This window comes from Narcine bancroftii, chromosome 8 (genome assembly GCF_036971445.1).
Source record: "Narcine bancroftii isolate sNarBan1 chromosome 8, sNarBan1.hap1, whole genome shotgun sequence".
In the NCBI taxonomy this organism is placed as follows: domain Eukaryota; kingdom Metazoa; phylum Chordata; class Chondrichthyes; order Torpediniformes; family Narcinidae; genus Narcine; species Narcine bancroftii.
The window spans coordinates 158,410,669-158,432,279 of record NC_091476.1 but is presented as its reverse complement, the minus strand read 5'-3'; the positions used below and the strand labels follow the sequence as shown (position 1 = coordinate 158,432,279).

Genomic DNA, 21,611 nt, shown 5'->3' with positions numbered 1-21,611 from the left:
GGGCCATGAGTTTTCAAAGCTGCTACTCGTGACATTTCCCTGTAACTTGCTGAGAGCTCACATCCAGGCTGTCCCCTTCCAATGGATGTGGTGATCTGGAAAATCCATCCTGTAGTTGCCACAATTCATGTAGAACATTACAGTACAGTACAGGCCCTTCAGCCCATGATGTTGTGCCAACCTCTGTAAACCTTCGCCACAATAATTAATTTTACCTACCTCACATCCATTGCCCTCTATTTATTCCAAATGGGATAGTGAACTCAAGATTTTCAGCTTGAGAAGATAGAGAATATTCTCCATTCAGTGAGCACAGTGTCTGCCGGAAGAGTTATGGATCCCTGTTCTCAAGAGGGCTGGGTGGAATTGAATGACAAGTATCCCAGCGCAGACCATGGACATGATCTTCAGTTGGTGTATTACTGATTTGCAAATCCAAAACATCATTAATTGCACAAAGATAAAGGTGAACATATAAATCTACAGCACAGTACAGGCCCTTCTGCCCACAGTGTTATTCTGACCTAATGACCTACTTTAACCACAGCCTAGAAATTCCCCCCTGCATATTCCTTCATTTTTCTCAGTTCCGTGAATCTAATTGTCTCATAAAAGATCCTGTGAAACCTGCCTCCATCAGCATGACCAGCAGTGCATTCCATGCACCCACCAATCTCTGAGAGGAAAAACATGCCCCTTGTGTCCCATCCCTGTACTTACTCCTAAGCACCTTAAGACTGTACCACCTCATGTTGACCATTTCTCCCCTGGGGAGAAGCCTCTGGCCATCCGCATGAATCTGCAGGTTCTTGAAATAACACTCAAACTTATTGCAAAGTTTCTGGCAAAGGATTTCACATTTAAGTATTGTTTACCTTTGAACTTCACTGCAAGTACTTTTTTTTTAAACAGAATTCCTTTTAATACTTTTGCTGTTTTGAGCAAAGAGCTCAAATTTACATGCTCCATTTGAAAGTTCTGCACCAGACCTCATGGAGTCGTTCTGAAACACAGTGAAATACTTCATAATTCAACAGTCTGTGTGCTATTTTTAACCCTACATAAATAACACAGAACAGAGGCAGTAATTACCTCTGTGTGAGCTATGGGATTTCTGTTACCACTTAAAAAACAGCATATTTCAAACTTTTTGGGTACATCAGGATACCATATTTGAGGCTGCATATTATACTATGTGCACAGACTAATAATGAGCTCAGAACCAATCAGTGAGAATAAGGTTTTCATGTACAAATTTACTCCCCCCCCCCCCCCCCCCAGCTCCGCCACAGGATTCTCATTGATTATTACATTACAATCAGCCCTCAACAAAGATTAGTTTGCAGGGGGTCACCCAAATCTTCCCAGTGTGGACTTGACTGCAGTGGCCACTCCTGATCATGGTTTCTAGAAGAACTTAGATGTTTGGGATCATGAACAACTTTTAATGGGATGGAAATGGACATTGGACTGCAGGGAGCCATGTCTCGCCAGTGGAACTCGCTGAATGGGAGCAGATCTGAGCGGATGCTGCAGAGTTGTGGAACTCACCCGATGGAGGTATGGAGCTTCAGACATGGCCGTGAGGAGGAGGCCGAGCCGCCCATGTCGTTGGAGGCCGGCGGTCTTTCGGCTCTTTGGAGCATTGTCAGAAGTGACGTTTGTCAGGCTGAATGGGAGGGTCGAGCAGCGGAGTCGGAGATGGCATCCTTTGTGACAAGTGTTACGGAGCTGTGCCAGGCTCAGAGGTCGGGAGAGATGTGCCTAGGCCTCATGATAAATGGAGGACTTGGAGGCTTCGCTACCTGGGCCTTGCGGGAGGGATGGTGCCAGAGGGCTTGGGCTGCATGAACCTATGACAGGGCAACAGTTGGGTTCCCTACAGCTGGTGAACTTAATATCTGTGGAGGGGTCAGTTACCTGACCTGTTGAAGGCTGCGCGAACAGAGCCTGCTCCTCAGTCTCGGGGAACGTTCCTCTTCACCCAAAACTAGTGAACATTTTATAACCTCTAGCTGCAACCTGTCTCCTTAAGGACTTATCTGGTTTCTGAAAATTGATTGTATGTTGCATTGTACTGTTAGGCAGTTTTTGTACTGGGTCAGGGGAATGCTCTCTTGGTTTTAATGCTGTATGGTGTTAATTGCAATAAATAAACGATGCCTGACTTGATACATAGTAAGAAATTAATGGAACAGATAACATTACAGCACAGTACAGATCCTTCAGCCCAAGATGTTGTGAGAACTCGATGAAAACCTCCACAACAATCTGATTTGTGTAAATTAAAATCTGAAATATAACGATAAGGCAGTAGTTTTATTTAATTCAACTCAGTTATGTTATTAGTCACTAATCTGTCAATTAAATAACATTTAAGAGCATTTTGGAGAATGCCATCTGTTTAGCAAATGAGTTTCCCATTTAATTTTGGTTTTTAAAATATTTTATTGATATTTTACAATAAAAAAATTGAACAATACAATTATGAAGTGTGGTACAAGATCAGAAAAAAATTACATTAATGATCATAAGTACAAGTTCCAAATCACACACAAAACACTAAAATAGTACATGACAAAAAAGAAATGAGAAAGAAAAAAATTCAAAATCCCTTCCCCTAAGCAAGGTTGAAGCATATATCCAGGTGGCACAATCTTGGAGGGGGACAACACAATGCCAAGATTCCAGTTTAACACTAAATCTTAAGATTATGGTAGTAGTCTAAGAATGAACTTGTATCATTTGAAATTTAATATTTGATTTTTTAACCGCATATCTAATTTTTCCAAGTTTAAACAAGACATACTATCCTGTCGCCATTGTGTCTGTGTCGGTGAAGTATTATCTTTCCCTTTAATCAAAATTGCATGTTTGGCCATCAACAAAGTGAAAGATAAAATGCAGCATTGAATTGAAGTTAGTGACACATTATCTTCTTGGAATGTTCCAAAAAGACCATTTAACTTGAACAATAATTTGTGAGACTGACACTAATATTCAAGTTCAAATTTTTTGTAATCTGATTGTATATATACAACTTGATGAAGCAGCGCATCTCCAGATGATACACCTAATGTGTACTGTGTGTACACCGACACACAAACAACATATATACATAGTGATCCAAACTAAATATGTATAAAAATAGTTTATGGGCTTCTCAGGTTGCTCAGCTGTTTCCCAGCCTGGCAGTCCTGGTTTTTAGCTCTTGCACTTCTTCCTTGAAGGTAGTGTCTCAAAGATGGTAAGGGTCCTCAATGATTCTCTGAGCCCACTTTAAGCACTGCTCCCTGTAAATATTATTAATAGAAAGAATGGAGACCCCCAGGGGGGCATTGAGGGCATTAAAACTTCTAAGCAGTTTTAATCACCCTCCATACTGACATCCGATCTGATGCTTTGCAGCTACCATGTCACACTCACTATATACCAATGATTGTGCATCTTGGTACAACAATATAATTTACAAATTCGCTGACGATACCACAGTAGTGGGTTGTATAACAAGAGGTGATGAGTCAGCACACAGGAGGGAAATTGAAAACTTGGCTGAATGGACCACTAATAACAACCTCGTACTCAACGTCACCAAATCCAAGGGGATGATTATTGACTTCAGGAAGTGAAAATCAGACACTATCCGGAGGTGGAGAAGGTGAGCAAATTTAAGTTCTTGAGAGTTACTATCTTGGAGGATCTCTCCTAGGCCCAACACATTAATGGTGTTGTGAAGAAAGCATGCCAGTACTTTTACTACTTCTTCAGGAGTTTGTGGAGATTTGGTATGACATTGGAAACACTGGTAAATTTCTACAGAGAGTAGAACAGAGGGACCTGGGACCCTGAAAGTGGCCTTCATAAATCAAAGTATTGTGTATAGGAGTTGGGATGTTATGATAGAGTTGTATAAGACATTGGTGAGGCCAAATTTGGAGGATTGAGTGCAGATTTGGTCACCTAACTGCAGGAATGATATCAATAAGATAGAAAGAGTGCAGAGAAGATTTACTTGATGCTACCTGGACTTCAGGAACGGAGTTACAGGGTAAGGCGAAACATGTTAGGACTTTATTCCCTGGAGTGTAAAAGGATGAGGGGAGATTTGATAGAGGTATTTAAAATTATGAGGGGGATAGACAGAATAAATGTAGATAGGCTTTTTCCACTGAGGGTAGGTGAGATACAAACCAGAGTTCATGGGTTAAGAGTGAAAGGGGAAAAGTTGAGGGGGAACATGAGGAGGAACTTCTTCACTCAGAGAGTAGTGGGAGTGTGGAATGAGCTACCAGCTGAGGTGGTAAATGTGGCCTCAATTTTAACATTTAAGAAGAATTTGAGCAGGTACATGGATAGGACAGGTATGAAGGGCTATGTACTGCATGCAGGTCAGTGGGACTAGGCAAAATAAAAAGTTCAGCACCAACTAAAAAGGCCGAAGGAGCCTGTTTCTGTGCTGTAGTGTTCTATGTGTGGTGGAAAGTTTACTGACCGGCTGCATCATAGTTCAGTCTGGGGACACCAGTACCCTTGAGCATAAAGCCCTGCAAAAGGTAATGGATACAGTGCTGGGCATCACAAGCAAAACCCTACCCACTATCAAGAACATCTACAGGGAGTGCTACTGTCAGGCAGAAGCAGCAATCATCAATGACCCACATCATCCAGCACGCACTCTGTTCTCACTGCTACCATCAGGAAAGAGGTATATGAACCACAAGGCTCACACCAGCAGGTTCAGGAACAACTGCTCCCCCTCCACCATCAGGCTCCTCAACAACAAACTCAATCAAGGATTCACTGAAGGACTCATACATTTGCACTTCATTGATTTTTTTTCTCTCTGTTGTTACAAGATCAAACCAGCACCACAAAGAAGGCATATCACACAGGGGTAAAGATGAACAATTACTTTATTAACAAAAAATTCACCTTCAAACTTCAATTCAAAATCCCCCCCCCCCCCCTTTTATAACAATGCCCACTGGTTGCTATGCAAATTTCTATAACAGTGTGAAACTAATAAATTCCCCAGCCTAAATATAACATATGTAATTAAAGTCTAAGTTATATTTCCAACCAGCCCACAGAAAAACTTGCGACACAAGACTCACAAAACTTCGATCTCAACTGAAGCAAAGATCATAAACAAAATTCAGTTTGTTTGGTAAACTGAAGCGAAAAGATCTTAGAGAGAGAGAGAGAGAGAGAGAGGGCACAAAATTCGAAATTGTCTTCTTGTGTTGCTTGCAGAGAGAGGAACAACTGGCTTAGTCTGGATCCTTCTGACTGCCTTTGGAATGTTCATCCCTTTTAAAATGCCCAACATTCTAAACTGCCTTCTAGACAATGACTCTGCTTGTGCCTCCTTCCACTTCACAGCCACACCCAGTGGTGGTTTGTCTTCCAAGTCCAAAAATTTCTAGATCATCTTCTGCACATGCCCAGTCCGTCTCCCACTCTCTCAGCAGTCCACCTTCACCTTGGCTCCCTAAGGCAAACTGTCACTTGCCAGCACAAAACTACACAACACCTAGGCCAATACACAACACAGAACTCTGTAACACTGTATTGCATAGTCAGATTGTTTGCATTTCTTTATTAGTTTAACATGTAAACATACCTTCTTGATTACAGTTTTTTGCACTACCGGTAAGTGGTAATTCTGCCTCACCCACAGGAAGAAGAATCTCAGGGTGGTATGTGATGTATGTACTCTGACAATAAATGTGAACTTTAAGAAATCTGATGTTTGCACACTATGATATAGCCAGCCAGGACAATTCATTCTCTATCGTGCTCCTGTAGAATGATGGTGGCCAAAATTCTTTTTCTCCTCAACCTCCTTAGGCTGCTGCCCCTTCCTGACTGCAGAGGAGGCGTTGTGGGCCTAGGACAGGTTGTTCTTTGTTCTTGATAGTCATTGCCAAATTAAAAGATATTTTATCCTTTAGAGATGTGAAAGGAAAAGTAAAGATTAGTTAACAGAAAGTTTGTGAACCACAATGGCAGGACTCTTGGTTTTCTACAAGTTGACCCCAGGGAGCTTTACTTCCCTCAGATTAAAATTGCAGTCTTTATCTGAAGGAAATTACAATGTGTAAGTGAGAGATTGGAATCAAGCTTGAGTTTTAATACATTTCTTAATTCTGAAAATCATCAAAGAATATGAAACTTTATCTACTGCCACAACAAATGCAGTAAATAGAAAGCAAATACATTCAATATGATGTAATAACTGACTATCTGCTGCCTTGTAACACCAGAAACTTCTACATGCCAAACCTAAAAAATGTAGCTTAAAGCAGTGTTTAGGCCATTTCATGTCAGGAGTGGATGGAAAACTAAGGACTTACCTTTCAGACAACAGCCCTAAAAGGCTGCTCTTGCGTCCCATTCATATTCATAGGCGCCTTCTGGAGCTGATGGAGGCAGGGCAACTGGTGCCTCAATGCCCCCCATCATAAATGCGTGGCAGAGCAATGGCTGTCTTCCCTATCCATAATCCCTCAGGCAGATGAAACCCCTCTGTGGTTCCCAGAACAGTTCTAACTGTGTGGGGGATTATGGGTAGTGAAGATGGCTATTGCTCTGCCACGTTTTGAACTGCAGAGAGTGGCCCCGCCGGAGGCCCTTGATGGCTCCCGCTGGCTTTGAAGGTCCCCATTGCCCCGACGGTCCCCACTGTCAGCTCCTGCTGCCCCGCCGGCCCCTGCTGATGGTCCCCGGTGACAGTTCCTGCTGCCCCGAAGGCCCCCGCTGCTCTGATGGTCCGCTCTGGCCTGTGGGCTCCTGTGGCCCCACCGTTCCTGCCTTGGAGTGAGTGGGGAGATGGGTCGCAGGCTGACGGCGTCATCAGCCCGCCCCCCAACCAGCCGCTTGCAGCAGCTGTACATTCAGGTCAGGTGGCAGGTACAGCGCTCCGTCAATGATCCTTCCCCGAAAAGGGTTGGAATCGGCACCTCGATGGCGGCTTCAGGAAGGTACGTCTTTAGCTGTAAGGGTTGAAGAACCTCAGCCTTTACAAACAAGTGTTTGGTTTACTTGAAAGTGCCTTTTGTTTAAAGGTATTGGTCAAGAAAGATCCTTGACTGGAACAGAGTGAGAGAATTGTTTTAATCCCTTTCTATTTCCTTATCCCACTGATGAGAAATGACTGTCATGTGGCAATTTATCGATAACATCATTTATGTCAATGTTTAAAGCAGAGAGTTTTATATTTGGTTAACACATTGAAGATTTTTTTTCTAAAAATCTGCAATATAGGAGCTCTTTTGATAATTCATGACATAAACCTTGGTTCTGGGACTAATTGGTATGTCCCCTGTTCTTCTCCTAGCCATCCACTACAGCCCTGTGAAGGCATCAAATTCCAGCTTTGTGGCCTTGTGATATTTGAGTTCTTTCCTTTCATGCATTGGACTATTCCTTGAAACTATTAACAATTCATTGGATCTGTCATGAAAACTAACTGCAGAGTATGTGTGAGTTGAGAAAATACTAATGCTTGGAAATATTTGATCATTTGCCTCCAAGTCTCAGAGGCCAATTGCAGTGTGATTGCTTTTATCAGTGGCAAATACTGTTGGGTAAACCTAGTAATTTATCATATTAGATGGATTATTGATGCATTTTCAAAATACGATATGCTGAAATAGTTGGCTTTCACTAATGACAAATATATTAAGAGAATGAACCAATGAGAAAGAATTTCAAACTTGTACCTTAGATTGTGCGTCAGATTAAAATCTACCAAAAACTGTCCAAGGAAATAACTGGTCACCTCTTTAAAAATAGGAATTAATGCAACTCAAGATCTGGGGTGGAGCACTGTAGAATGTGCATTTATTTCAAACCAAATTTCTGAGAGTAAAAGGTAAAGGTTCCATTATTTTCACGTAAGACTACATTTAGAATGTAACATGCATGAAATTCTTTAACTTTTGTCTTCCGTAAGGCAGACAGAGAGTCGCCACTTTGTCCAGTGCCCCTCACAGAAACCTACAGCACCTGGTGTTCCTAGGCAGTCTCCCCTCCAAGTACTGACCAGGCCTAAACATAGGAACATGGGAAGTAGGAACAGGAGTAGGCCAAAAATGGCCCATCGACCCTGCTCCGCCATTCAATACAATCATGGCTGATCTAATTTATGACCTAACTCCACCTACCTGCCTTCTCTCCATATCCCCTAATTTCTCTATCATGTAAAAATTTATCTAACCGAATATTTAAATATGTTTAATGAAGCAGCCTCAACCACTTCCCTGGTTAGAGAATTCCAAACATTCACTACTCTCTGGGAAAAACTATTTTTCCTCATCTCTGTCCTAAATCTACTCCCCCGAATCTTGAGACTGTGTCCTCTCGTTTTAGTTTCCCCGGCCAGCTCAAAAAACCTTCCTACATCTATCCTATCCATACCCTTCATAATCCTATATGTTTCTATAAGATCTCCTCTCATTCTTCTGAACTCGAGCGAATACAATCCTAGACGATTTAATCTTTCATCATAAGTCAACCCCTTCATCCCAGGGATCAACCTAGTAAACCTCCTCTGGACCGTCTCCAAAGCCAGTATATCCTTCCTCAAATATGGAGACCAGAACTGGACACTGTACTCCAGGTGCGGTCTCACCAGTACCTCATACAGTTGCAACATTACCTCCCTTCTCCTGAATTCAATTCCTCCAGCGATGAAGGCCAACATTCCATTTGCCTTCTTAATAACCTGCACCTGCAACCTAACTTTTTGCGATTCATGCACAAGCACTCCCAAGTCCCTCTGCACAATAGCATGCTGTAGTTATTCAGCTCTTTTATTTTTCTTGCCAAAGTGGATAACCTCACACTTACTAACATTTTACTCCATCTACCAAACCTTTGCCCACTCATCCAGCTTAACTATATCTTTCTGCAGACTCTCCACATCCTCATTACAATTTGCTCTTCCACTCAATTTGGTGTCATCCGCAAACTTGGCTACACCACATTTTGTCCCCTTCTCCAAGTCATCAATGTAAATGATGAACAGCTGTGGGCCTAACACTGACCCCTGCGGCACCCCACTTACCACTCTCTGCCAACCTGAAAAACTCCCATTTATCCCGACTCTCTGCCTCCTGTCAGACAAACCAACCTGAAAAACTCCCATTTATCCCGACTCTCTGCCTCCTGTCAGACAACCAATACTTCCCCGGACTCCACTTTGCTGTAACTTACTGATAAGGCTCTTGTGCGGCACCTTATCAAACGCTTTCTGGAAATCCAAATATACAACATCAACCTGTTCCCTTCTATCCAACGCACCCATTATATCCTTAGCTTCTGAGAACAGACAGTCTCAGGGCATGGTCTCAGAAAGACAATTAAATCCCTATCCGACTCAGCTGAAATGAGCAGTCACTGGCTCTGTCTAATAAGGAGGGAATCTATCTGAGCTCCAAATGATCAATAGGAGAGATGGATATGGGACACTCACCCATGTCTGATCAGCCTGTGGTGGGTCTGCTTTGGCAGACGGATTCTTGTTTTTAAAAGGCCGAATCACCCAATGATACCAGGGAATACAACTGAAGATGTGTACGATACCGATTAATATTCCCTCGTGGTCATCCTCCATTATTGTAATTGAGGCAACCAGTCGTACTAACTCGATGGGATGAGAGAGGATCAATCTAACCAATATTGAAATGTCAGGGATTATAACACCTAGTCCTATATATAAACCAATATGCTACACCTGGAAAAATGGGCACCCCAATTTGGAAGTGAGGCTTTGGAGGACATTAATGGTGCCTTATTTGCATGACGTATGTTTGATCCAGAGGTTAAGAGGGCAACATCCACTATAGTACATTGTTGAAAAGCAAACTAATATGTTCTAGCACAGGTAGGTAAAGTAAAGAACATCTGAACAAAGAAGTAGTTTTCAAGTCTCAAAGTGGGAAAGAGAGGACGTGATTTAGGGAAGAGTGTTCCATCACTTAGACCCTTGGCAGCTGATGTCATTACTGGAGCAATTAAATCCAGAGTTGAGTGGAGGCCAGCATTAGATTGGTTCTGTATAGTGCCTCCATTTATTGAATGGAAAGGATTAGCTAAAAATATGTGATAAGTTTTGGTCAATCCACACTTGAAAAAGTTATAGTTTATTTCAATGATTTAATTGTTTTAATGTACAGATATTTTAATGACATTGAAACAATAATAAGTTGAACTTTTAAAATAGTAATTGATTGTTTATGGATCTCAAAATGTTTTTACCACTTTGAGAGCTGGTTGAACCAGGATGTTTATCTCAATGCTCAACACTTGTGCAGATTGAACTCGTTCTACCTCCCCCTCTCTCTTCCCACTTCCATGTGATGCCTTTCATGCTTGCGAAGTCTGACCATTGGGACCTTCTGAATGAGAATCAGGCCGACATTTTTGCAGTGAATTTATGTGGGTGACCAGCTCAAGTGCAGATTTACTAGGTGACTAGCAGTCAGCAAGAAATTCTGGGCCTTTCATTTTTATGAAGGGGCTTTGTAGAAAAAAGTAGCTGTTTCCATGGAACCCACTGTTTCATTACACATTAATGAAGGATTAAGTTTGGTCTTGTTATAGTGAAATTATGAATGGATGCTATTCTATTCTTCCAATTACATCATGTGCTCCACCCTTCCAAAGTTTATTTGTGAACTTTATGTTTTTCTGTGGTTCCTGGTCGTGACAGGAATTTTTAAACAGAATGTGAGACTCCATCTGGCTATAACACAGAAATCCTTTGTGCATAATAACAACATTTGAATCTATCCTGTTTCATTTGCAATTTATATGTTCATCATTTCTGGTGAAAGGAAAGATGAGAGTCCAATTCACTGGCAATCATTCCTTTATTGCCCCTTCAGGAGAAGGAACTAGGTGCTAACTGGCATCTATCATTAATTTAAATAGAACTACACCATTTTTTGTTTTTTTTTTAGGTAATTCATATTTGGGCATGGGCATTGATGCCCATTCCTAGTTGTTCTTGAGAAGATGGTGGTTAGCTACAGTCCTTTTGGTGAAGTTACTCCCAAGATATTGTCAAATGTTGAGTTCCAGGGTCTAGGCTCAATGGCAGTGACCAGCCATTGACTTCCAAATCAGGAAGGAAGTGTAACTTGAGAGAGAATCTGTGGGGGTGATATTTCCAAGCACCCATTGCCTTGTGCACTTCATTGGCCTGCAGTGCTTCCCGATCATGGTGCATACCTTCCCCACATGGGAGATGGAGCGAATGAAGTGTGAATGGGATGCCAATCAAGTTGACTTTTGTCTTGGATGGTGTTAAATTTCACAGCACACAAGCTAACCACTTGGCCTTAGCATGTCCAAACAGTCATTTATTACTTATATGGGTCTCCTCTCACCTTGCTTCCAGTTGGGCAAGATGAGGGGAGACCCATATAAATAATAATAAGAAGCTGCAAGGAAATAAATTATAATGCATGAGTGAACCTGCACTTTTTCACAGTGTATATGGTATCAATTATCTGACTGTCAGCAGTGCAATACTATACATTAGAGTCAGAAAATGAATTTACAATGTGAAAACATTTGTGTCTGGCTGATTGAGTCTGTCCTTTCCAGGATAGATGTGGTTTTAAAGTAAAAGGTCACACATCTGTCATTCATTGTTTGAGTCTGACCAAGAAAGGAAGAAAATGGCCCAGCTATCACCGATTCTGATGACTCAGCCTGGTTTAATGAGGTCTTCAGTGAAGAGTCTGAGAGTTAGTGTTACACAGGAAAATTGGCACTGGTTACAGTCTGAGTTTGTTGTTACATAGTTATTTATCTGGCCCTTGGTTTGAATAAACTTTCCTGTCAGTTACTCAACACTTTCCAAATTAACTCTTCCAGCAAAACTCATTTATAGATTCACAGTTATGTGGTGAAATTGTTTGTTTTCAGAAGTAAATGTTTAAATATAAATTGAATAATTTACAATACTTAGTTTTCAAATTCGATTTGTTGTCCTCCCCTTGCCCTTTTACCCATTGCACTTATTTCCTCTTCTGCTTTACATTTACAGAATAATTTTTCTGTTGGTGCAAATTAATATTCAGACTGAACAAGTAGTAGCGAAATGAATAGGAAATATAACAACATAAAACCAGGAGTGAGCTATTTAGTCTCGAGAGCCTACTCCACCATTCAGTGAGATTTTGGTGGATCTCAACCTTCAAGATTGTCATGTAATAAAACCGGTACAATATTACACAAAATCTGTTTTAGTCTGCCGTAAGGTAGACAGATTCGCCATCTGCAGAAATTTCCAGGCACCTCTTATATTCAGAGAAAGAGAAGCAAATGAGAGTCCCCCCAGAGTCACTGAGCGTCCGTGGATTTGCCTCCAGCGCTCCCGCAACCACACAGACCTCAGTCCAAACCGAACCTCCAACCCGATCAGTAAGCCTTCAGCGCCCTCAGGACTCCCTCACGTTCTGGTTCCAATACCTGGTACCTCTTCAGCCAGTCTCCAGCTGTCTGCAGCCAGGTACGAGTCTTTTGACTGCAATGTTTCTTCATATCACTTACACCTTTCGCAAACAAGTATCTTTCAATCACACACTTGACCTTGCCTCGTTGATAGAAACCAGTGGTGAATTTCTATAAACCTGTGCCTCACAAACTCATTCACTTCTGAAAGACCTGGCTCTAATTTTTAGACTATGCCCCTCAGTCCTAAACTTCCCAATCAGAAGAAATCTGTCCACCCTTTAATATCTTCAACACATCAATTTAAACACTTAATGTTTTGTAGATTTTCTGCCTATAATTTAACTCCAGGAGTTAGATATCATTCAGATAGATCAATACTGGATTATATATTTGTCAATTTCTCTTCACGTCTTGACTCTTGCTATATCGTGACACTTATATGGGCATTATTACTGCCATTTCTGTGGACCTGATTTGAGTCCTTCAGTTATTAATGAAATGCATTAGTCTTAGCTTCATGATCATCTTAATAGACATTCAAAAGACTAATGTAAGAAAAATAAAGATATAAGGGTGTGAGGTAGGGATTAGATTGTTGTGCAGTAGGTTTCCATCGGTCTGCATAAAACTGTGGCTGAAGGGCCTGTACTGCTATGTTCTATTATCTGTCTGGTGGATTGTACTGGTTGCTGCAGCTTCTTCTACCTTGGTGCAGGCATGCATACACAATATGTGGTGCAAAGAACATGCCTGATCATGGACATCATTCTCCAGACTTGCGTGATACCCTTGCATGTGATCAATGTTGGCCCATCAGCATTATTGTGACAAGATTTCCCAGTCTACCACAAGGTTGCAGGGGTACATGGACAAAAGTGCTAAGCACCCTTCCAGATGCTAGCTCCAGTAAACACGGACATTCAGTAACAAACTCTCCTATCCATTGGTATCACCCTGCTATTCTGTTTCTTCCTGGAGAAGTTAGTACTTTTGAATTTTAGTCAGATTGTGGAAAATCAAGAAACAAATGATGCTATTCTGCCTCAGAGGGAGATTGGTTCTGTTTAAGAGAAGAGATTTACTCTCTAGAAACTCTTTGTATATTGTTCAAACAAATCTCTGCCTGGTAAGCCTTTTGCACCATATTCTGGTTCTCTCAGAGTCTATGTGCTGTTATTTTTTTCATTCACTTTGGTGTGTTTCATCAGTCATCCCTAATCCCACAACCTTTTCCATTACTCAACGCCTGACTCTTCCCATTATGAAAGTGACAGGCAGCTACAGCTTCTTAATGTAAATGATCAATTCTCAGTATAACTGCTGCCATTGTCCATCTCTCTCTCTCTCTCTCTCTCTCTCTCTCTCTACGTTACTCTAAGCACTTGGAAAATTCTCAGAGGGAGTATTGTTAATTTTTTTTTACCAGTATCACACATGGTGGTTTTCCAGAAATGCTTTAATGATAACCTTCTGTATGCAGTAAAATTTAACTAAATTTCATTGGTATCAATAAATTCATGATCCAGATTAATATATGTAACTACTGAAATAATATTAAAAAGTAAAATAATTTGTTTCATCAGCTCATTGAGGGTGATTGGGTTTGACAAAAAAGAATAATTTTCACTTTGGTCCAGGTGAGGAAGGACAACATTTTTCCCTGCAACATTTCATATTAACTTGGAGATCTGTGAGATAACATGGAAGAATTGTAGGATACAACAAGCCTTGTTTTTGTTTAAACAGACATGATGGCAAAAGTCATATTGAAACATATTATAGCTCTCTCATTTTCCCAAACAAAAAAAATGGTTTGTAATTTAACACTTTAACAACAATAAATAACAGAATATTTGATGACATTGGGGTTTACAGGATGTGCAGTCTTCAAATGTCTTTGGAAGAGAAGACCAGATGATCAATAAACTTCAATTATTGTGAAGCATTTTCTTACAGCTGAAGTTTCTTGGTACGGTCTCCAGAAAGCATTCTGGAAATTATCTGACTTTCCCATACAATATGAACAGACTAAGGCTCTGATTCATATTCTGAGCCATGTTGTCTTGAAGAAATATTATTTTTAAGTTGAGCTAATGCTGTTTACTTTGAATTTGTGCCACATGCCTACTTAGTGAAACTTGGTCTGAAATCAGAAGCAGGAATGAGACTGGCTTTCCTGGGCAATGCAAGGAGCAGCGGACAGCAAGAACAGTTTGCCTAAAAAAAAGTCTTACCCCATTACACAGCATTTAATTGTATCCTGAGGCAGGTTTTTGGGACAAGAAAATTGATTTTGACTTGCCTTAAGAGTCACCATTTATTCTCACTAGTTCTGAATTTTGGCAAGAGAGAAAAGTTCTGCTTCTTTTGCAGTGATCCTTATTGGAATTTCATGTGCTTGGTAGATTCTGTGCTCTTTCAGGAAAAAAAGTAATTTGCAAAACACAAAGCTGACTTTGATATATTCACACCTTGCCAGTGGTTCATGGTACATTGCTTCAAGAAGGTGAACTATTTATTGATGAAAATATTGTTTTGTGGCAGCTCACCACAAGGCAGGCGAACCGGCCCCGGTTGTAAGCCATGAGGTGGGGCAGCCGGCCAAAATGGCGCCGTCGGGGGTTTCCCTTCCTTCCAGCTTGGGGCTCAGAAACCTGAGCTTGGGGACCACGTGACGCCTGGGTGACGTCAGCGCCTTCCAGCGCGGCTCTCAGCCAGGTCCGGGCTGGGAGTATAAGTGCAGCCCAGCAGCCTGCAATAAACTAGTCTGCTCACTGAGCTCAACCCGTTGTGTGTTATTGCAGGAGCAGTGTAGCCGCCACTACAGTTTCATAATTTTCAGAACAGCCATTACATTTTCTTGGAGAAGTGACTTTTCAGTCTCTTTTGTGTCCTAATCTAGGTGTAAAAAAAGTGTTTTTTAAAACACTTCCTTCATAGGTTTTCAGACCAGATGAGCTCTTTGAACTACCTGCTCACAATACACTACTCCCATGACGGCACTGAAGCAGATGGTCTGTCTGCAAAACAAAATTTTATTTCAAGTGCAAATACTTTACTGAATGAAGGATTTTAAAATATATATATAATTATTATTGACAGATGCAATTCTTGGTGAAATTGCACTCTAGTCTGTTTACACAAGTCTCTTGCAAGACACTATTGACCCCTTGAATTTTGAAGGAACAGGATGCATCTGCTACTTACATCAGTGTGTGCATATTAACCCTTCACCAGAATCAGGATTTGAGAAAAGGACATCATCATAATGGCATTAGATACCTTGCATTTCCTCCAAGCAGTCCTGATAAAGGCTTGTTTTTCTGTTTCTCTATTTTATTTGTTTGACAGCAACTGGATATTTATGTATTTATCCTTTTATATTTCTTGTCTTTTTTTTCTCTTGTGGTGCATTGTGTAAATTTAATCCGCAATATACTTGGTTTGTTAGTGTGTTAATCATCCTTGTGTAGCTGCAGCAAGCAGAAATTTCATTGCATCTGTGCATTGGACTAGTGTATATGACAATAAACTCTCAACATCATTATCCATCTTCCTGACACTTGTACAAGCTTCAGATAATTTGGTTTATATTGTAAAAGACAAATATATCCTTGAATTATTGTTCTCTTGAATGCAAAATATGTTCAATAAATAAGTTAAACATTCTACTTCCTAATGATAATGAGTTTATTATTATAAACATTATACAATGTGCATATGCACTGAAATTATTTGTTACAGCCAAATAGGTTCTTTATTAAAAAAATGTACATTTAATTCAATTAAAGAGATAATAAATTCAAATGATAGATGATAGATATTGACAGTTACTATAATGCAAGAGAAAATGTGGTGTTACAATAGTGCAGACAGTCTTCTATGTGGTGTCGAAGGAGTTTGTGATTAGAGTGACATTCATGAGCTTGATAGCCATTGGAAAGAAACTATTCTTGAACCCAGAGGTACTGGACTTCAGGGTTATATAGCTTCTGCCCAAATGGTAGGAGTGAGAAGGGATTGTGATGTGGGTGACAGGGGTCTTTTGAGATGTTGGCTGTGTGACAGATTATAGAAATGTTTTTGGGAAATAAATTGGGGCAGGTTTTTTAGTGTAGGTCATATACAAACACTTCAAAACAGATCTCATTTAAAATACTGGAGCTCTGCTCATGCTCAACATGCCGGCTCCAATAACCTTTGCAAAAGCTTTGGAGAGTGCCAAAGAGATTTCACTAATGGATTGTTGTTTACAAAAGGGCAACAGATGAAAGAACCCGTCAGAGCCGTAGGCTGTCTGGAGTGGAACTTGCTGTTCTAAGAGGGTCGTGTGGTTTTGCAAGCCGAGAGAGTAAAACAGGGAGAGAGAGAGAGAGAGAGAGAGAGAATTCATTTCTCAGTGCGGGGATGGGGTACTGAACTTTAAGAACAGCCATGATCTCATTGAATGGCGGAGCAGGTTCAAAGGGCTGAATGACCTACTTCTCTGCTCCTTTATTCTATGTTTCTATGTTTACAGTCAGCAGCAGCAGCTGGAACTAGAACAGGACAAGCTGGCAAGCTTGTGAAAAACCCCATTTGGAAGACAGGTTGTGAGTGCTTAGTTCAGCCTGGTCAAAGCCCTTGTGGTTCATACAAGAGGAGAGGACTGGCTGCTTAATATTTAACTTGAAAAAAGAAATAAAAAGGAACTCTGTGGTGACCTGAAAGAAAAAGGTTACCATCTGTAAAATCCTGATGGAGCAAGTTTCTTCGGTAAGACACTAAAGGAGCAATTCTGCCTGAGTACTTTCCAACCACATGGCATAAACATCAACTTCTCTGGTTTCAGTTAGTCCATTCCCTGCTATCCCTCTTTTTCCTATCCCCCTGTCTCTTTTCTTCCAGCTCTCCATCCCCTTCCCTTCCTTCACAAATCCATCATCCCTCCCTCTGTTTGATGTTGTACCCTCCCTCATCCACCTATTATCTCTTGCCTGAGGGCCTGTGCTCCTCCCCCTCCCCATCCCCATCCCACCCCCAACCCCACCATTTTATTCTAGCACCTGCCTACATTTTGTTCATACCTTGAAGAACGGTTCAAACCCGAAACATTGGCTATGCTACATAAAGAACGCTATTTGACGTGCTGAGTTTCTCCAGTATTGTATTTTTGCTTTGATCTTGATCTGACTCATATTTTCCAGTTATTCAGCCAACAACAGTGCGGCTGTCAGAATATATATATGGATTACATTGGAGCTGATCTTGGTAATCGTGAGTGGGCAGCGAACAGAGCAGGAGACTATGCCCACTACCTTGGGGTGCCCTTGCATTGATAGTCAGTGAGGAGAAGGTGGTGTGGCTGATCCGCACTGATTAAAGTCAAGGATCCAGTTGCAGAAGGGTGGATGAGTCCCAGATTCTTAATTTGCCTGAATGTAAATAAAATGGTGCAAAACATTTTGAAAATGGCTGAATGGTGGAGAATGGTGGACAAACAAAAGGAGCAAGTTGATATTGCACTGCTTGACGATGAATGACACAGAAGCAGAATTTATTGTCATGAACATGTCACGAATATCCTCAACTGCTGTTACCAGGTCTAACTCATTAAAACTGATGGCTATGACTCCACATTTTGTCTGCCTCTGAGAAAGCAGGCTCAAAATCTTCTCCTCTTATGTTCTTTCTATAAACCTGGTCACTCCCCAACCCCTAAGCATTTGCTGACATCATAGTTTAATTCACGAGAGCAGTGAACAAGAACTATGGGATGCATTTGCTTCTCATTGACTTTAGAAATGTTTCAATAAAGACCGTGACAAAGGTCGTAGTGTTTGGATCAATGGGAAGGGTAATAGATTAGATTGAAAAATGGATATATACACAAATGAGTCAATACCTTCCAAGATACATTAGCTTCGCTCCTCTGCTCTTGGGTTACTATTGAAAGTTTTCCAGCTAATTAGGAAAAACAGAATATCATGTATATTACACACCCAGGGCAAGACAATGTTGTGGAATACTAATTTTGACATTATGTAGACTTGTCGTCCCTGGTTGCTCGACTGCAGATTTTCTCAGTATAATGCAAACAATGTACCTGCCATCCGTGACTGTATTCCCAAAAGAAAGCCAATTGTGAGTTTTTTGGCTACTACAATCATCCTTTGAGATTAAAGGTCACTGAAAAATAACAGCACAACAAATATTCTCCAAAGGGAGATACCATGTTAAAATTCTTTGCAGTTCATTTGATAGTGGCAAGCTTCCAATGGGACAAACCAATTTACAGCTGTGCACAGCTGCCTGCAGATTGGTGGGGATTGGAATGATTCAGTGCTCTGCGGTTAAGTCCACAGTTTCAGATGACACTTACATAAACTTTGTTCCCTGTGATTTATGGCAGAATCCTTCAAATTTTGCACCAAAAAAACACTTTCTTATTTCAAAACCTCATACCAGGAATGACCAATCTCATTAAGGAGGAGATTATTGGCATCTTGCCCAGGATACTTTAGAATGGATGGAAAATCAGAAAAGGTCACCCTGCATTTTATCTACAGTCAGTTATAAAAGGCTGTCCCTCGTAATGTTTAAACATGGTCTTAATTGTTTGTTTTTCCATCCTGTGATTGGTTCTCAAGGTCAGTCATAAAATAACAACATAAACTGCAAGGACTACATCACAGGTTAGACTGTGTCTGTGGATAGAGGAACGCAGTCAATTTTTCAGATCAATAACTTTTCATCAGGATGTTCTATTTATCAAGAGTTCTGATTCTTTATCTCCACAGATGCTGCCTGATATGCTGACTATTTACAGCATTTTCTGTTTTTTATATTACGTTCCGAGAATCCATTATATTTTGCATTTGTGATCAGATTCAGTTGTTAAAATATTTGTGCAATCCCACCCAAAATCTGCACATGATGAAGCTTTTCTTTTAAGTCGGCCATTTTACAGTATACCAATTCATATCTTGCTCAGTTATAAACCTTTGCTGTTTTCCTGGAAAACAGGAGTATCACGGAGCAGAAGGTACAGAAGCCTGAAGACCAGAACCTCTAGGTTCAACAACAGTTTCTTTTCAACAGCTATAAGGCTCTTGAGCCTCCCACACCACAAAAGAATTGTCCACTATTTCTTTTGTGCGAGGATAACTATTTATTATCTATCTATTTTTGTATTTACGATCTCCTTTTAATTCAGTTATACCACTGCAATTGTTTTCTTCCTCCCCCACACAACTACCTGCTCAGCCATAGCAAGTAAGAATTTTGATGCAAGTGTTCATCATACAATGTTTATGCCAATAAACTCATTATCAGTATTATAACTGTACTGAAAGGCAGAGTTCTTTGTTCCGACCCATTTTATTTATACCTCAGGAACACAGCTACTTCTTCATTGGTTAGTTTAAACAAAGCTATTTACCCATTGGTTAGTTTGGCTGGTGACTTGTGTCCTTCCTCTTCTATATCTGACCATGTACTCTATTTCCCATTCAACGTGGATTCACTGGGTGTCGGGCTTTGAAGTTAACCCTTACAGGAAGGACTAAAATATTCTCCTGCTAATGATGTGTTGTTCCAATAACTTGCAAGATCATCAGGACCATTTGTAGTGCAGTATTGGAGTTATAATCGGTCTCAGTCAAGGGAATATCATGACGGTCCTGTTAAAATGTTCTTCTGTTTAATTTTCTGCAGGCTGGGAGTGATGGTGAAAGCATTGGTAACTGCCCCTTCTCTCAACGACTCTTCATGATCTTATGGCTGAAGGGTGTGGTCTTCAATGTCACAACAGTGGATCTTAAGAGGTAGGATTGTGGGACGTATCCAGAATTTTTCCTATTTTTATGCTCAGGGGCTGTAAAATGTATAATGTTATGGGACACAAGTCGGCATCGCCATGGGACTCAAGTCAACATTGCCTTGGGAAACAGCTTGGCATCGCCATGGGACTCAAGTCAACATTGCCTTGGGAAACAGCTTGGCATCGCCATGGGACTCAAGTCAACATTGCCTTGGGAAACAGCCTGGCATCGCCATGGGACTCAAGTCAACATTGCCTTGGGAAACAGCTTGGCATCGCCATGGGACTCAAGTCAACATTGCCTTGGGAAACAGCTTGGCATCGCCATGGGACTCAAGTCAACATTGCCTTGGGAAACAGCTTGGCATCGCCATAGGACACAAGTCGGCATCGCCGTGGGACACAAGTCGGCATCGCCGGGGGACACAAGTCGGCATCGCCGGGGGACACAAGTCGGCATCGCCGGGGGACACAAGTCGGCATCGCCAGGGGGACACAAGTCGGCATCGCCAGGGGGACACAAGTCGGCATCGCCAGGGGGACACAAGTCGGCATCGCCAGGGGGACACAAGTCGGCATCTCCATGAGACACAAATCAGCGTTGCCATGGCTTCAAAGTTGTGATAGTGTGACACAAAGTTTATAATGTTGTAACTCAGCTGAACTCTCAATATCAGATGAGTTGGAGCTTACTCCGCCAATCCATTCGCCAAAAAAAAAGTAGTTTGAGTGAAAGTGCAGGTTCTGGGCTATAGTTAATGTTTCATGAGTGGTAGGTGCTGAACTCACTATGTGTTAACATCTGTGATCTAATAATATCTTTTGGCGCTGTGTGTGCAGGATTAAAGGGGGATTGCTAGAAGTTCCCATCTGTAATGCTTGTGCAGACTTCATGAATTGGTACAAAGATCATGAGGGAAACAGGTTGATTGGATAGTAAGGATGGGAAGAAGTTCAAGCATTTAACAAATTGCTAAAAGTGGAGTAAGTGACAGTTCTATTGAAAAATCTTTTGAGTCAAGAACATTTCATGACAAGTATGGATTCTGAATTCCATAGGAATATTGCAGATATTTCAAAAGTTAACTCTTACCCGAGCTCCAGATCCAAACATCTGTCACGATCATGAAGCCCACGGCACCTGCTCACATCTAGCTTCTGATCCCTGGTACCGCTTCAGTCCGTCTTCAGCAGTCCACAGCCTTGTGCGAGTTCCTTGTCTTCTCATGCCTGTTTTTCTAAAATATATTTTACTAGTTTACAGTTAACGGGTGTTCTTTTAACATTATAACTAAGATTTCCATAAGAGGTTTAAACATGGAAGCGTCGTGCCTCTTGT

General features: G+C 41.1%; 1 protein-coding gene across 5 annotated transcripts in view; it reads left to right on the top strand.

The window, feature by feature from the left end:
* The window catches only part of LOC138741466 (chloride intracellular channel protein 4), a 131,391-nt gene that overhangs the window by 69,318 nt on the left and 40,462 nt on the right, over positions 1 to 21,611 (top strand). For all 5 annotated transcript variants that reach the window (XM_069895635.1, XM_069895631.1, XM_069895633.1 and 2 more), the window contains one exon: positions 20,167 to 20,276. In XM_069895635.1, the coding sequence (XP_069751736.1) occupies positions 20,221 to 20,276 (56 nt within the window). In that variant the 5' untranslated portion in view covers positions 20,167 to 20,220. The remainder of the gene's footprint in view (positions 1 to 20,166; positions 20,277 to 21,611) is intronic.